The 16,379-nt window shown below is 36.9% G+C and overlaps 3 protein-coding genes across 3 annotated transcripts; 2 read left to right on the forward strand and 1 right to left on the reverse strand.

The window, feature by feature from the left end:
- Positions 1–3,528: 3,528 nt before the first annotated feature.
- On the forward strand, positions 3,529–4,884 carry LOC137717122 (ABSCISIC ACID-INSENSITIVE 5-like protein 3). Its single transcript, XM_068456427.1, has 3 exons — positions 3,529–4,296; positions 4,540–4,611; positions 4,804–4,884. Exons 1-3 carry the CDS (start codon positions 3,529–3,531, stop codon positions 4,882–4,884), a joined length of 921 nt encoding a protein of 306 aa, XP_068312528.1.
- A 2,552-nt stretch (positions 4,885–7,436) lies between these two features.
- LOC137717471 (uncharacterized) lies at positions 7,437–9,680 on the forward strand. Its single transcript, XM_068456856.1, has 3 exons — positions 7,437–7,667; positions 7,843–8,080; positions 8,823–9,680. Exons 2-3 carry the CDS (start codon positions 7,925–7,927, stop codon positions 9,303–9,305), a joined length of 639 nt encoding a protein of 212 aa, XP_068312957.1. The 5' UTR covers positions 7,437–7,667; positions 7,843–7,924; the 3' UTR covers positions 9,306–9,680.
- A 182-nt stretch (positions 9,681–9,862) lies between these two features.
- LOC137717470 (uncharacterized) lies at positions 9,863–16,302 on the reverse strand. The gene is made up of 13 exons (XM_068456855.1): positions 16,135–16,302; positions 15,715–15,833; positions 15,485–15,572; positions 14,693–14,792; positions 14,534–14,607; positions 14,374–14,445; positions 14,048–14,125; positions 13,666–13,790; positions 13,335–13,407; positions 11,740–11,801; positions 11,274–11,654; positions 10,842–10,944; positions 9,863–10,228 (listed from the first exon to the last, which is right to left on the reverse strand). Exons 2-13 carry the CDS (start codon positions 15,792–15,794, stop codon positions 10,031–10,033), a joined length of 1,434 nt encoding a protein of 477 aa, XP_068312956.1. The 5' UTR covers positions 15,795–15,833; positions 16,135–16,302; the 3' UTR covers positions 9,863–10,030.
- Between the last annotated feature and the right edge of the window lie 77 nt (positions 16,303–16,379).

Here is a 16,379-nt window from a genome sequence, read left to right on the forward strand (position 1 = left end):
GCAATAACTTAATGAATTTTCACCCGGGAAAAGAAACTTAAACACTAGTATTTCCCATAACTGAGGTACACCCTTTAGTCATGCCTTTGCTAATGTTGTTTTTTTTCATAAATTTGAGCCAAAATGGTCAAATGGGAAGGTTTGGGTAGTGGGAACAATGGTCTTGAACCGAAGAAGAAGGGGAGAAGGGAGAAAGGAGAAAGATGAATAGGAGCGCATGAAGTATAAAGAGGATAATGAATCAATGGAGGAGAAACAGGAAGGGGAAGGCACGAACTTATAAATTGACGAATCTATCTTTACTCCATGAATACTCCATCAAGCAACTCTTAATTAAGAAAGCGTCGAGCAAATTTCATGATGGTGGAATCTATTACATGTCAGTTGTGGACTTTTGACCACCGATAGTAGATCTGCCCGACGGAGAACTTCATCGGGTAAGTTTATCCTACACAACAAATGGTTGGTTCGTCGGTTAAACAATTCTCTTCTTCACACCAAAAGTTTCCCCAACGTCCTGTTTCTTAACCTACGAAATGTGTATGTTGCTTAAATACTTTTAGTCAACCCAATGTGTTGATTGATTTTGCCATACTAACAAAATTATCGATCGGGCAAATATGTTTCAACCAACGAAAATATGTCCGTTGGGTAAGATTTAGTAGGGCAAGGCATAATACATGGTAGTGATTTCATAGTGTAAAAAAAGAAAAAGAAAACAACAACAATAGTAAGGTGTTGATGCACTATTTTATACAAGTGAGATCCGCATCTAGTGATAGGACCCAAGTGTATTAGAGAGTGTATCAATAAATATACCGAATTTGTGTGTCTAAAGTTTTACTATAATAGCAACAAGATAATTTTAGCTGCATTTCTTTGTATCAAAAGTGAATTGGATAATTTTTTTCCTTGTTTTGGTTGCATAGGATTGATGACACATATTCGTTTCTTAGAGCAATTTTGGGGTCAAAGAGGGCAAGACAAATCATGTAAAACCAAAGGAGCAAAAGTGTTTTCTTAAAGTTATGGGCAATAACTTAACGAATTATCACACTGAGGAAAAGAAACTTATATACTAGTATTTCCCATAGCTGAGGAACACCCATTATCCATATTCACATTAACTTTTATTGCAATTCAGCCGGGAAGAAAAAGAAGCAAAATTTGAGTGGTGAAATTGTCGAGACCACGTTGGCAAAAGGAAAAGACAGTCTTTAACTGATGGATAACTTAATCTATTTTTTCCTTTTTTCTTTTGAAGTTGAAAGTTAGGGGGTGCAGCAACAACATATACAACTATAATATAATGAACTTTGGAATTTCATATTGTGATTGCAGTATTAAATACGAAAACAAATACAGTAGCCTGAATTTTGGGATCAATCACTCGCATAATTTTGAAAACCCAATTCAAAATTGTTTTGACTTTCTTCATTTTTTTTTTCTTTGAAGGTGTTTTGATTTTTTAAGTTTAATGAAAGCCTAAAAGCTATACCATATTTCAAGAAAAGAGTCCACAAAATTTAGTAATTTTCCATTTTAATTTATTGATTAGCGAGTTCAAATCTTCTTAACCAAAGTTCTATGTGGCTTCTCTGTGACATCTCATTTGTTGAAACATGGTCATTCATTTAACCTCACTTAACAGTATTAATTCTTCAATTTATCTCCTCAGTTAAAAAAATTAAAAATTAAAGATAAATTAAATCAAAACGACACGTGTCACTCAAGAAGATAGGTCATAGATGATTTTTGGTAAGAAGATTTATTAAACTCTTGATCAGCACTCCATGAAAACAAATTAACTTGAAAATTTTCCTATTACCTATTTTACCCTGAGCGTATCAATGGTGGTGATAATTTTGTATAATTTAATTTCAAATTTGTTAATTTATTTCTGTGCTGGAATTTTGAGGCTCCTCCCGATGGTGTTGGTGGTTTAGTTCAGGAAGATTTATGAGGTTGCTACACCCAGATTTGTTTAGCCGTTTTTGTGTTCCAGGCTCTGTAATAGCCTTCCTCCGTAAGCCTTCCTTTGTACCAAAATTATCACAAATGTCCTGAGCTTTGGGCTTAACCAGCCTAATAAATATGGAAACCCAACTTTGTGGGTGGACTAAATTCTCAAGATAACCCAAAAGAAAGCCCACTGTTGAGCATGGACCGCGGAGTCTTGTGATCGAATGTGCCCTTTTCCAATTAACCTTTGGAAAAAAGAACAACAAAAGAAATTAAAGTAGAAATTTGGAGAGAGAGAAGTGTTGGAATTTTTATGAGTATTTCAAAACACAATCAATGCTTGTTGAAATTCTAGTTAATAATGTTGGTATTATTATTCATGGTTCATCGAAACAATCATTAGAATTGGAATGGTGGCACTCGTGCAACCATTCCTCTCTTCATCTGATTAGTGATTATTAATGTGCCGATTTGTTCTTTAATTCTCCAACTTTTATATGCGTAGTAAATGACCAACGTCTATGAAAAATATCATTCTATTCTATATGTATCTTTCTTTCCTATACCGAATATGGGATCCACCCTTCTTTTTTCAGACTGACCCAGTTTTCTTTATATGATTGGAACTTCTTACTATATGCTCTTCCTTTTGCTTGTTTTGAAAGTCTCAAATCAAGGGAACAATCGAGCTGCTCACCCGGCTCAAGTATTTTGGTATCCTAGAGGGTAATGTGACATAACTTGCTATATTGAAATATCTCTAAGAGGAGATATCTACTCTTAAGGACAATGAACTAATTACATGACTAAACCTAAAATTTTATTCTAATCAAGCATCGACAACGACCGGTTTCTACACTCTAAAAGATAAGTTGCGTTGTTTTGTTGATTTTTTTTTTTTTTTTACAAACAATAGTCTTAGTGGGTTAAAAGTTATTTATTAGGGGGAATCGGTGGCATTGAAAGAACTAGTATTGAAAATTAAGTTTAGCAATGAAAATTATCATTATGTCATCCTATATGAATCTTTGCAGAAGAAGGAGCATCCAAACAAGGAAGTGTGTGGATGGTTGGGTCTCCCACAAAAGCAGCAAGAAAATCTGGTATGGTTGTTGAGAACTTGATGACCCTCTCTCTCTCTCTCTCTCTCTCTAAAAGTAGGATCCACTACAACAAATCAACTTCATCCAGATCATTTCTGGCGGCTCAGATTTCGCTCCTAAAAATTCTTCATGCGGCTCTCTCTACTCCTCACTCTTCATTCTACACAATCTAATCACCATAAGTCCGTCCTACTTAACTCATCACACATGGTTTTAGTTTTTCCTTAACAATTGTTTTTTTTTTTCTATTCTTTTACAATTTCCGATATACATATAAGTATCTAATATTTGTGTTCTGGATTGAGTGAAAAAGAAAAATTGACTTAAATTTGATCATGCATGCTTCTTAATTGGTATTGCATGCACTACTGTTTTTTCTCCACTGTGAACAGTTTATTGGGAATAACTTTGTTTTAAGAAGTTCTCCAATAATATTTTCAATCAAATTTAGGGTTTGGGAGTAATGGATGACAGGACTTTGGGGTCTGGAAATGGAGGTGATCAGAGGCCGCAGTTTCCTCCTTTGGCTAATTTGGATGGGGTTCAAAGCCAGCTCGGAAATATAGGCAGCAAGCCTTTGAATGGTATGCATTTTGATGAGTTACTTAAAAATGTGATATCAGCTGATGAAGGGCAGCTGCTACAAAACCCTAATTCTTCCTCTTTTCCCACTTCGTTTTTTCTCGGGAATTTGAATGGAGCATTGAGTAAGAAGAGTGCTGATGAAGTATGGAAGGGGATTTCTCACCATGAGCATGCCAATGCTGCGGCCAACGAATCGTTGCACCAACGTACTATTAGGGAGACAGCAGCTACACCTGAACATTTTTTAGTTCGCACCGGCGCCATTAACTTAGGAAACCAAAATGCAATGATGAATGCTCAGCCGGTTATGGGTATTGATCCAGCGGTTACGTTGTCGCAGCCGGCAGATTGGTTTCAGTTTCAAGTGTCTTCTGTTCAGCAGCGAATGACAATGCTGGATTCAAATTTCAAGGTTTTTGAATCAGTGTATGATAACTCAGCTGTGAATAATCTTGATTACTCGGAGAACCAAGCGGGCATGTCAATGCCAATGCCTGCAATATCAGCATCGTCTTCAGAATCTCAAGCAACCGCTGAGAGGAAGCGCCATTTTTCTGATGAAATCAAGGAGAAAACGATAGAAAGGAGGCAGAAGCGGATGATCAAGAACCGTGAGTCAGCTGCCAGGTCTAGGGCAAGAAAGCAGGTTATACTCAAGTTTAAGTTCTTGAATCTTACACAAGTTTTATGGTGTAGTTAGAGTCCAAAAAATGTCCTCTTGTCAGACTATTTTCACCTGAATGTGTGACCCAGATTAATAGTTTGACAACTTAAACATTTGTTTAGTAAGATAAGTCTAGCAAGAGAACATTATCCGTTTTTCGTGAAATAGATATTTAATAAAAACTTGCCACTTATATATTCAGTATTCTTTTGTTTAATGATTTAGGCTTATACCAGCCAGTTGGAGCATGAAGTATTCCGGTTGAGAAAAATGAATAGCTGGCTCAAAAAGCAAAAGGTACCACCACAGCCTCAAATTTCAAATAAATGTCCAAATTGTTACATACCCTAAACTACGCTAGTGCTAAATGAAACTAACCCTACTATATTTATATATATAGTAGCAAAGTGTTAATTATATCTAGCTCAAAGGAAGCAGGACAGATTGGATAAATTTATACTTACTGCTGCTTGGTGTTTTTGGTTGCAGGAGGTGGAAATGATCTTATCTTCAAACCCTACTTCTATGCCTAAATACCAACTCCGGCGAACCAGTTCGGCTCCCTTCTAGCATCTTTTTCTACATGTTCTTCCTTCACTATGATTTTACAGGGGCCTTCATTATGATTGAGCTTCATCTATTGTTTTTGTCTATGGATTGCAGAGATTTTAGTTTTACATTTGTGAGAATTAATTGGTGTGTTTCATAAGAAGGAAGTTTCCTTTCTTCCTTATTTCTCATGTTAAAAGTAGGATTAGATTTTACACAACTAAATGAAAGTTACGCAGAAATAAGATGCAAACAAAAACATGAGCTATTGGGTTCCAATTTGGTCTTGGCTTAGCCCAACATGTGGAGAGCAACTCCACACAGCAACCAGTCATTCCCTAAACCATAACCATTGGGAGCCCTCTCTTCCTCCAATTAGTAGCCCACTGGCTCCAAGACTTGTATCAACACCACAAGGGCTTTCGTAGAGTCCCACATCGATCCTAACTACACTTTTGGAACTATGCATGGCTAACCATTGATTTGTACGTTCTTCCAAGAAATTGTCATTTATTACCCTCAATCTGTCCATGTGGCATTTTATTCTTTGCTAACTTAAGCATCGAAAGCTCACCGGTGCTCTTCGATACTTATCATTCCTTCCTTGCAAATTGCCGAGGCATAATTACCAAACGACTGAAACACCACTATGGACAGAGACGGATGTACATTGGGACCAAGGTAGTCCTAGGACCACTTAGAGTTTGGGGAATATACATGTGAAGGTCTTTCGAGACCCTCCGAATGTTTGGACGGGTCCTTACGGTGCTCAACAAGTGTTTGATGTAATGTTTGCTAGGTATATGTCGACAGGTTGCTCAAAAGCACTCAACAAATCCTCTATCAAATTGTTTCGGCATATGTCGATATATGTTTGACACGTGCACAACATGATTTGGTTGACGACAATAATGCCAACAGTATTTGAAGAAATGCCTCAATGAATAGATTGGAATTTTTTTTTAGCGTTTCAACTTTCGCGCTCTGTTTCCATCTAGAAAACTTGGACATTTAATATTGGAAACCCCAAGGTTCAAATCCTGACCCCACCACTGACCATGGAGGTTCACTTCATTATTCTAAGTTGATCCACTTTTTTCCCATCAACAAGGTCTTTGAGCTTTTTTTTTTATAGCTTTTTAGCCAAAATGGTCTCTAATATTGGCATAACTTTTTATTTTGGTATCTGACAAAGAAAATTGAGAGAAATGGTCCTTGAGTTTATTAACCGTAAGTCATTTGGGTCATTCCGTAAAAAATCTGTCAATATCTTCATTAAAAGCTTCTTGTCTTGAGTGACTTCAGTGGTAGAACTACGTAAAGGATTGGATAGAGTACAACCCAACAAATCGACCCAACTCTTCAACTCAGCCCAATTCACCTAGTTCTCCCCCTAACTAAATTGCAATAGAAGATTTTTCTGTTCACAACTAAACAGTTGAGATTTTAAGTAATTAAAATTTAGTTAAATCTCAACCATTCACACGTGAAAAAAAAAAAATGTGTGAGAGAGAAAAACTCATATCTCTATATATGGTGGAGGATTAAAAGAAGAATCAAATTAAAGTGTGGAAGTCCTTTAGAACAAACATTACCAGTGGAATTTGGACACTTTCACAAAAAGAATACTTTGTCTCTAAGATTTTGGGAGATTAGTGCGGACAAATGCTGAGATTATGATATTATTCTTTATCTATTATCTCTTTCTTTTTGCTTTTTCCAGTGCTCCAACAAAGTGGTTCGAGCCTTGAGTAACGAAGAAGCTACCAATTCACAGAAAATGATAATTAAGTTGATGATTAGCCTGTCCAACTAATTAAGATAACGACAGATCAAATGTGTCAAATATCAGAACACCCGCTAGCAACAACATGTGATAATGTGACTATGTATTGAAATATTTTTCATGAAGGACTATTGTTTTATAGCACGCCTATTTAACTATGGGAAAGAATAATGTAGCTTGAAAAATGAAAAATTATTTGTACCACGATTACTCATCGGTCTTTAACAATTAATTGGATTTACTAAAAAAGAACTTAATCATAAGAAAAAATTTGTGTTAATGATACGTGGATATACGCATTGTAAACATATTATTATCTCTCTGTCATCACATATATTGCTCAAAGTTATTTCATTTTCATCTGCGGAGATTTGGGTCTAATAGAATAACTTCGTTCCCATTTCAACGAAAATGATTTCAAACTCAAATTTCATAAACGAGAGTTGTTGAATGCCATAAAATAAAACAAATACAAAAGGATAAGTTATTATATATATTTCCACGTTTTTTGGGTCGATATATCATAAGTTTGACTAGCACTCTTCGGGCAGCTTAAGCATGGTACTGTATCACTGCCCATGCTGCCCCCATTTAACCTACTTCATTCATTTCCGACTTTATGCCAATCTCTCTCTCTCTCTCTCTAACACACAAAGAAAGAGAACCTTTCTCCCCAGGATCACAATCCAACGGTTGAAAATCAAAGCCATTCCAACGCAAAGCTTACGTGCTGACGCTTTAGAACAAACGAACTCTCTCTCTCTCTCTCTCTCTAACACACAAAGAGAGAGAGAACCTTTCTCCCCAGGATCACAATCCAATGGTTGAAAATCAAAGCCATTCCAACGCAAAGCTTACGTACTGACGCTTTAGAACAAACAAACTCTCTCACCGAACCGCAACAGCTACGAACAAGCTTCACAATTCTCAGATCTCTCTCTCTCTCTCTCTCTCTCTCTCTAAGCAAACCAAAGTATTCAGTATCAACTACTTCCACGTCGCTCTCAGCTCTCCTCAGGTAACCACTCTCTTCGACGCCGTCGTTTTCTTCCCTTCCTAGTTTTCCCGGAAACTCTCCGGCTGGCTGCTATAGTAGTTACAGTTCGTTTTATTTTATTTTTATTTTACTATATATTTAAAATTTGTGAAAAAAAGTTGTAATTGTACTGGCTGATCCAACGGTGGGGCCAAAGATGGGGCAACAGATCTGAAGGTCCGTCTGGATCGTTGTTTAACTTGACAGGGCGTTTGGCGTACGTCGTCGAGTCCGTACAAATGGAGACCAAAAGCCGTACGTCGACGAGTCGTGGTGCTTCTGCTGCCGTTCAACTACTTGAAGCTACGTTTGGTCACTTCTTCTTGCTAACGTGCGCCTGGGATGCTCTTCTTGCGAATCTGCTCACCGCCGCTGCCTTGCTCTCTCTGCCTCAAGTGAGTAGCTCAGTTTTTTTTTTCGTTATATTTTTTTCTTTTTAAATTCGAAATCACATAAAACTCTCCTTTCCAGTTTGCTCTATGATTTTATTTTTCACCACTATTTTTATTTGTTATTTTATTATCGCGAAGAATATGATGATAGGATCATAGGATATTCTGTGTCTTCTTGTTTGTTTTGCTATGGCAGTCAACGGTACCCGTACAAGTTATAAGGTCATTTCTTAAAATAAAAATAAATAAAAAAATATTTCAGATATTATCTCAGCACCTGTCATGTCAGTTTGGATTTTGAATTTTAAGAAAATCTTTGCTACCTCTACTATTATTATACGTATAACACAAATAATTCGCGGTTAATTTTAGTTTGGAAACACATATTTGTTCGCTCATGTGAGTAACTATCAACTATCAATGCATATAGACGCGTAAGTAACCATCATTCTCGTTCTTTTATGGAGCCATGACCAAATGATAATCAATCCCACGCCCACAGACAACTCTGTCCCAAACACACGTTTTATAAATACCGGAAACGTTTGTAAGTTGGAGCATTGTGGCAAAATACCAATCGACAATAAAGGGTATTTAAACTTGAAACCTTTACAATATTTAAAAAACTACTACCACTGGACTGAAAGTTGGTCACATTAGTATTAGCTAGCAAAATATAACGTACAGTGGTCCATTAATTCTTGACTTGTAGGTTTTGAGTAGCACTTTTACCCTTTGGTTTCAGGATCCTTCTGCGCTCTCAACCACCTGTGGAAAGAAAAGTCACGGAGACGATGAGGGCGAACATTCCAACTCCAAAGCAGTTGATGGTGACGAAGATGGAGACAAAGATAAGATCGGTGATGGCGGCTTTGGAGACACTGAAGAGGAGCTATCTTCGGAAGACGGAGGAGGCGCTGGGGACAATCCTAATCGGAAAAGCAACAATTCCAAAGCCAGCCCTGGAGGAGAAGGCGGAGAAGTAGGCGAAGAAGTAGGCGAAGAAGGTGAAGAGGAAGATGGCAATGAGAATGATCACGACGGTGAGGATGATGGGGATGATGGGGATGATGGGGATGAAGGCAATGAAGATGATGACGACAATGACGATGATGATGAGGGTGAGGTCAAGGACGAGGAGGAAATTGTGGACGAGGATGAACCGGAGGATGATGAAGAAGAGGACGAGGAAGAGGCCCTTCAGCCCCCTAAGAAGAGGAAGAAGTGAGAGAAGTCTTTTTCCAACTTATGGACCATGCAATGCTGTTTAACATTGTACTCTTTCTTTCATTGGGAAAACTTCTGTGCCACAACTGTTTGAGCTAATTTTATTGTATTTCGTAGGCATTTCGTTCCAATAATATCTAGTTTCGAAAAAAAATAAATTATTCGGAATTCATTTCATCTCATCTTACCGTTAATAGTAAAAGTAAAAACTCCTCGATCGATATTAATTTACAAGAATATACAATACGACCACTAGTTCAGTTATATTTACAAGCTAAATAATGTATAATTTCGAATTAAAACACTTCAAAAGAGTTACAAAGCCCTGTAAGTCCACCGGCCTTACATTTTGTTGAAGTCTACGTTGGATTTACCTGCCCGGTATGGAAAAAAAAGGAAAGTAACATCAGAAACAGTACATTTCAAGGAAGCCTTTATCGTAGCCAGAAAACGAAGAAAAGAAGGCACAAAAATACTCAAAAAACCATCTATCATAGAAAAGAATTGGTTAGTATTCAGGACATATATATAGGGGCTGGTACTGGTGCATAAGCAATATTATCCAGTTTCGATTTAAAGTATGAATCTAAACCAATAAAAACTGTAGTTCAGTGAAAATGTCGATGTTCAACAGGACTATTCAAATAATTCCAAGCATAAATTGTGAAGAGAACTATTCAAACGGTGAACTTACAGAGAGCAGAAAGACCCCATTCTAGCACTGAGTCATTTTCTTTTAGCATCGATGATCATGGCTCGCGTCCAATGCTCAATATCCTCGGGCTGTGATGGTGGAGGCGGAAAAGTAGGACGTTCCACGAGATCCCATTCTTCAATAAGGGACTCATTCTTCCCATCTGACAACTCAGTGGAGCTAAGAAAGGTGGTGGAATAATTTGGAAGGTTTTTTTCATACAAGTTTTTCTGCAATGCGAAAGAAAAATCTATAAAAATCAAGTGCAGTATTCCTGCACCCATCGAGCAGCAGCTTACCAATTTAACAGGTTACCAAGTTCTTTCTTGTTTCTATTTATGTGAAAAGAGTCAAAAGACGTCAATGATAATATCAGCCAGCTTCCAACTCAAATAAAACCCAAGGCAGAAACGCTAAGCAATGAAGCTATGTAAGAAGATCATTCCTAAGAAGGCAATTATGGGTTTTCGAAGTATTAAAGTGTGTAGTCAGATTTAGGCACCAATGAAGGATTCTATGATTGTACATCTTTATAGGCCCCTTGTTGGAACTTGGATCATATCATGTCAAGCAACACACAGATTGGCAGCATACACCAAGAAAAGACCACCAAGATTTTACAATCACAGGCGGTGAAGGAAAGATGAGAGAGGGGAATCATAAGGAGAAAAGATGAAGCATTGTATTATGAATATGAATAGAAAAAGAGGAATATACTTGAGGTCATGGCAGGGCATAAGCCCTACAAATAGGGTAAACCAATAGCATGTTTTATTAGGAAAAAAAAAGTACACTAAGAACCCAAGATCTCCCAAGGAAACAGATTTTAGCCCAAAAATGTACCGTTAGTGCCATTGCATGTGTGCTATCCAATAGAGTGGTTGACGATATGGCCGAATCCACATTCCACACAGATTTGTTTAGTTGCTGAACTTGCTTACATGACCTGAAAGTTAAAAGCGAAATTCCAATCAAGGTTTAGTTTATATACCATCCATAGCATGCCTGTAAAGTATTCTTTAACAAGCCATTGAGATTTAAAAAAAATACATTTATAGTCCCAAAAAAATGATGCAAAAATTGTCCAAAAATTTGTTAAAAACTAGATAACAGTTATTACTTCGCAAGAAAGAAAAACTCTCTCAGTAGTTCAGGACTTCATTTTTGTCCAATTTTTTTTAAAACTAACTGTTATTACTTCATATCTGCACAATGAAACTGAAACGAAAACACAGAAAACATAATTCACAAAGAAGGGAGCTGTGGACAATGTACCTTGAGCAAGCCAATTTTAACGAGAACACAGAATGAACTTCCTTGGAAGAAGATAATGTGGCCAACAATTTTGCAAATGCTTCAAATGTAGATAACTCAGAAGGAACATCTAAACATAGTGAATTATAGCAGTACGCTGTAATGCATGCGACACTTTTCTTAAGAAGTGAAATCCCTCTCTGCAAATCATTGTGCGTTTCAACAGTGTGTGAAGAAGCGGAAGTGTAATTAAAGCTACCACCAGAAGAATCCAGATGTGGTTTCCTCACAGATTCTATTGAATCAACACCAAAATTATTACTTGAGCTTTTGTCAGACCAAGAATTTTCCCCAATACTGGAGCAATAATTTTGGCGTGGTATAAATAGGGGATATTCATTGCTGCAACAATATAAATTTGTCAGTCAAAAGCCTGTGAAGTTTATGCCATGTCAATGATGTTATATAATCTATCTAGCCAAAGTACCTCCGAGAAGAAGGGCACGCATTCCAATAAGAATCTCTTTGCCATATCCTAGAGCAAGAACCCTGAAGACAATCCAAATTTAACACAAAACACAGGTATAACTAATGCATAAATACTTCACAAAAAGCTTATTGGCTAGTTTTAATGAAGCTTCAAGTGGCTCTCTAGAAGAAAAGCCCACCTCCAAGAAATAAAAAAAAAAATGCTTTCACTAGAATGTTCGCAATGAAAGTACAATTTTTATACAATGTATTCCAGAAAATCTTAAATAAAACACCAAATCAAATCTAGTAAGAGGTAACCGGTTGATTTAGGGTCCCACCCGTGTCACACTTTTGTTTATCGGTCCCACCACAGCAATAGCCAATCTTCAACAGCAAAGCTCGTCGTTGTTCAATCCGGCCTGGATTCCACGTTCAGAGTTTCATAGGTATCCTCTTCGTTATCCAGCCTGGATTTGATGTGAGGGAGCACCGAAGCAGGTGGTAATGGGATGAGCATTTGCGATTGAGGTTTATGCGCAGAAAGGGAGGGGGGGGGGGAGAGAGAGAGAGAGAGAGAGAGAGAGAGAGATTATGCGCCAAATAGTCAAGCGGCATTGGGGTTTTCTTAACTCACCACCACTACCTTCTCAATCCTAATAAATTCTTATTACATGTTATTTAGAAGCAAACGAAAATCTCTAATCCCAATAAAAAGGCTTAAATTTCTTGATGTTGTATTGAGTAATTAATCTTGATGTTGTATTGAGTAATTACGTGGTGTTACGCGATCACATGCGTTTGAGTAATTAAGTTGTTTTGAGTCGTAAGTAAACACACGACTGCGTAAGTTGTTTGAGCCCTAAACCCTAGGTTTCACAGTCGATATCTTCGTTCAGCATGCTGTCCCATTCTACTATAAAAGCCCCTCTCCCATTCATTATACCCCACCCCATATATTCCCATCAGATCAAAAAGGAGAGTGAAGGGCTGCATCATGAGTGACGTTTACAAGCTTGAAGGACCGCATGACGACGACCAGCTTTGCTGGTGAAGATGGGCTATGGCTGCATGAGAAGTGGTGGAACTGATAAATAAAAGTTCGAAGTGGGTGGGAGCCTAATTCAACCTGTTACCTCTCACTAGATTTTATCAACTTGGTGTATAATTAACTTTTCACAAGGTTTAAACTTGTTTTAAAGGAGACCAGTTAGATTTTGATCTAACGGCACGGCAAACCAGATTACTGTAGCCAATCCCATAAAGGGAGGCTTTTCTCCCGAACCAAAAGTCTTCCCAATATTGAGAAAAATATAAACGCATGTTATAAGCTAACAATATGAACAATTTAAGTTGACACATAAATCACTTTCATTTTGTATGTATATATTTAAAACACAAGGAAATTTCTGAGAATGTAAAAATATATAAGCCCCCCATTACTTTCAGAACATTTTGTTGAATTCTACAATCATCATTAGTACTTTTAAACCCCTCAAACATTAGTCCCTAGTAAATATGGTTTTTGGGAACAACAAAGCTAAAAAACAAAGATATTCAAAACATGGTCTTCATAGAATATTTAAGTTCATCAGGAGGGTGAACAGTGCTTACCGCAAAACCTGAGTTATGAAGTGCTGGAGCAGCTAAGTTCTGAACAACAAGATTCAGGAGTTGAACCATGTACCTGTTCTCCAACCATAGCGATCAGTTATCAGTGTAAAATGCAATATCACCTTAGCTAAAAATGATCCAACTGGATAGAATTTAACTAAGAACAGTAACTTCAACTTTGGAATGCATATTAAATACACAAGAGGAACAAAGACATATTTTCAGCAAGAGGTGATAAATCTCAGTAAGATAACATAGCAATTATATCAAACACGACAATAGCATCCTTCTTAAAAGCATCGCTGGATATACAACTTCAAACAGAGATTACCCCAAGGAAGCAGCAAGCTCTTCTGATGGAACTGAGTGTGGATCTAGCCCTCTTGGTAAGCATGTATTGCAAATTTGATCGTATAAACCACCAGATCCATAATTTTTCTTTTCATCTACAATCACCTAAAAGAAAGAATGAACATTAAGAAACTTGCATTTAACAACCCTACACCCAAACTATAGTTATGCTGTTTTTTCATAAAAAATAAGTAAATTGGGTGCTCTACAATTCTACTTATAAAAGTCAGCCAAAAACTTAACACAATCATCAAGGTTTATCAATATAATAAAAAATTGAGTTCACAATAATGAATACAATTATAGGTCATAACTCATAAGTCGTGCTTATGTCAAGAAATATTTAGTTTTAAAGTGCTTACCCGACGTTGGGGAAACAATTTGCATATTTGTTTTATAACTACTGACTGTTTATGAAGGCGTTCAGAGGTAATGGCCATCTGCAATTCAAAGCACATCAACCATCAACTATTGATCAAATAAGAAAAATGACAAGAAGAGATGGAAAAAATAATACATGGCAGAGATAGATCTCCAACCCATCAAGATAGCAGCACTTCAAAGTGAAATAGATCAAAGTAAAAACATAGTTATCGTCACGCATTCTTGTACCATGAAGCTATACTAACTTCCATTAACTAGTAAGGATTAATAACGTATCTATATAAGGAGTATAAATATGCCTTACATGCCCTAAGTTCTGAGTGTATATAAGGTTGGGATAGAACTTATCCAGTTGTTCCGCACGATTCTTTCCCAACTGCAAATAGGAAAATATAGAAGCCAATATATATCTGAAAGATCATATGATGGCACTAAATACAAAATTATTCGAAAACATGAGGTACCACAAAGAGGGCTGATTCAAGCACCCCATCCTTGACTTTACGGTCATGGGACGCCTTCTCAATCTTAGCCTTCCCTGTAAACATCTAAATCAGTCTAACAAGTTCATATAAATACATCAATGATTTCAACCTAGATTATATTTGACAATAGGCATCAACCTTGCACAAGCTGTTCTTTATTACGCCGGAGCTTTTCCCTTAACCTCACAAGCTTCTCATTTTGAAGCAGTCTCCAATTTATTTGATCATCGGCCTTACCCTGACGTATGTGTAAAGCATTAGTACAAATAAACTATTATGATACTTCAATTGGAAATCAGGTGTACGGAATTCTGATGATTGCACATTCTATAATTTATGGGAAAAGTGATACTGATTGGTTAAGGAACATGACAAGACGTACCCATGCACATACCTAAGAAGCAAAGTGGATCATCCCACTGATTTTTTTATCAAAATGGACATATTTCAAATATATGGGCTATCCAAGATTTATTCAAGCTCAAGTTAACTAATGAAGATGAATGAGTAATCTTATATTACAATAATCATCATTTTAATTTTAAGCACTAGTGTACTAGTTCCATGTCACAAACCAAATTCCTCCTCAAAAGACTCAAAACCTATTTAGAGTCCACGACCCATCTTTGCAACCTCAATATATTTTCGTTTTAGTGATATTACCCTTGGCACAAAATAGATACCCTATGGAGCACTTCCGAATTTCAACCACATCAAATTCCACAGGCATTTGCAAACATTATACCGCGTAAATAATATCATGAACACACAAGATAATATCGTGTGATAAAACATTTCAATCTACTTAACTCAAAGGATTCTATCTGATCATTCTATCTAGTGGAATATAGTCCATTCGAGTGCAAGGAATACAAAATGAAACAACAGAAAAGAAAGGGAAACGTCGGCTCTTCCAAGACAGATACACACCTTTGCGACAAGCACTTCAGTCAATCTTGAATACAATGAATCGCGACGACTTTTCAGTGCCTTCAGTGAATTGTTATACTCATTTAATCTGAAAACAACACGCACGCATATAATTAAAGACAACTTTTTTTGTTATTAAAGACAGTCATACTCATTGACTCTATAACAATTCGAATAGGTTCATAACATCACCGATAAATTTAACACCCGATCTAGTTCAGGTTTCATACCTGTAATTCACACAAACAGCACAGATAGAAGCAAGATTTGAATTCTCACAAATAGCACAATTACTAGATTTCCGGTTCATCCCTCCGAAACAGCGAATCAACCTACGCCCGTTTGTTTGCTGAAAAAACAAAAAAATAAATACAGCAGTATCCAAATCCGTTCAGGACCAATTCAACTTAATTGATTGATTCATCTGCCGATGATCATGTTAGACTTTAATTTCCTTATACCGAAAATTGAACAGTAATGAATGATTGAACAGAATTAAGAAAGAAATTAGATTCCAATTCAAATCTCAACTAAAAGTTGCAACCTAGAAATTAAATTTGTTTTCCTCTGAATTCCAAACTGTTTGCAGTAAGCAAGCAATCGAAAATCCATGAAAAATTAGAGAGGGAAAAAACAGCAAGAAAACATACAGGCGGCTGAATCGTCAGCGTGCAATCTATATGATCGAGGCTTGAAATTGCGCGCAAAAATCTGTGATTTCAAGTGGACTCGATACTTTTGGCATGCTTTTCCTTCTCATCGTAATAATTTGATTACTGGTGAGAGGGCGACGCCTCAACTCGGCGTTTGGCAAATGGGAAAGAGATGAAATAAAAAACACGAAAACTATAAAATATAAAATGATCCGTGGTTTCTTGGGCCTGTAATGGGCCGG

The sequence above is a fragment of the Pyrus communis genome, chromosome 15, assembly GCF_963583255.1.
Source record: "Pyrus communis chromosome 15, drPyrComm1.1, whole genome shotgun sequence".
NCBI classification, from domain to species: Eukaryota; Viridiplantae; Streptophyta; class Magnoliopsida; order Rosales; family Rosaceae; genus Pyrus; species Pyrus communis.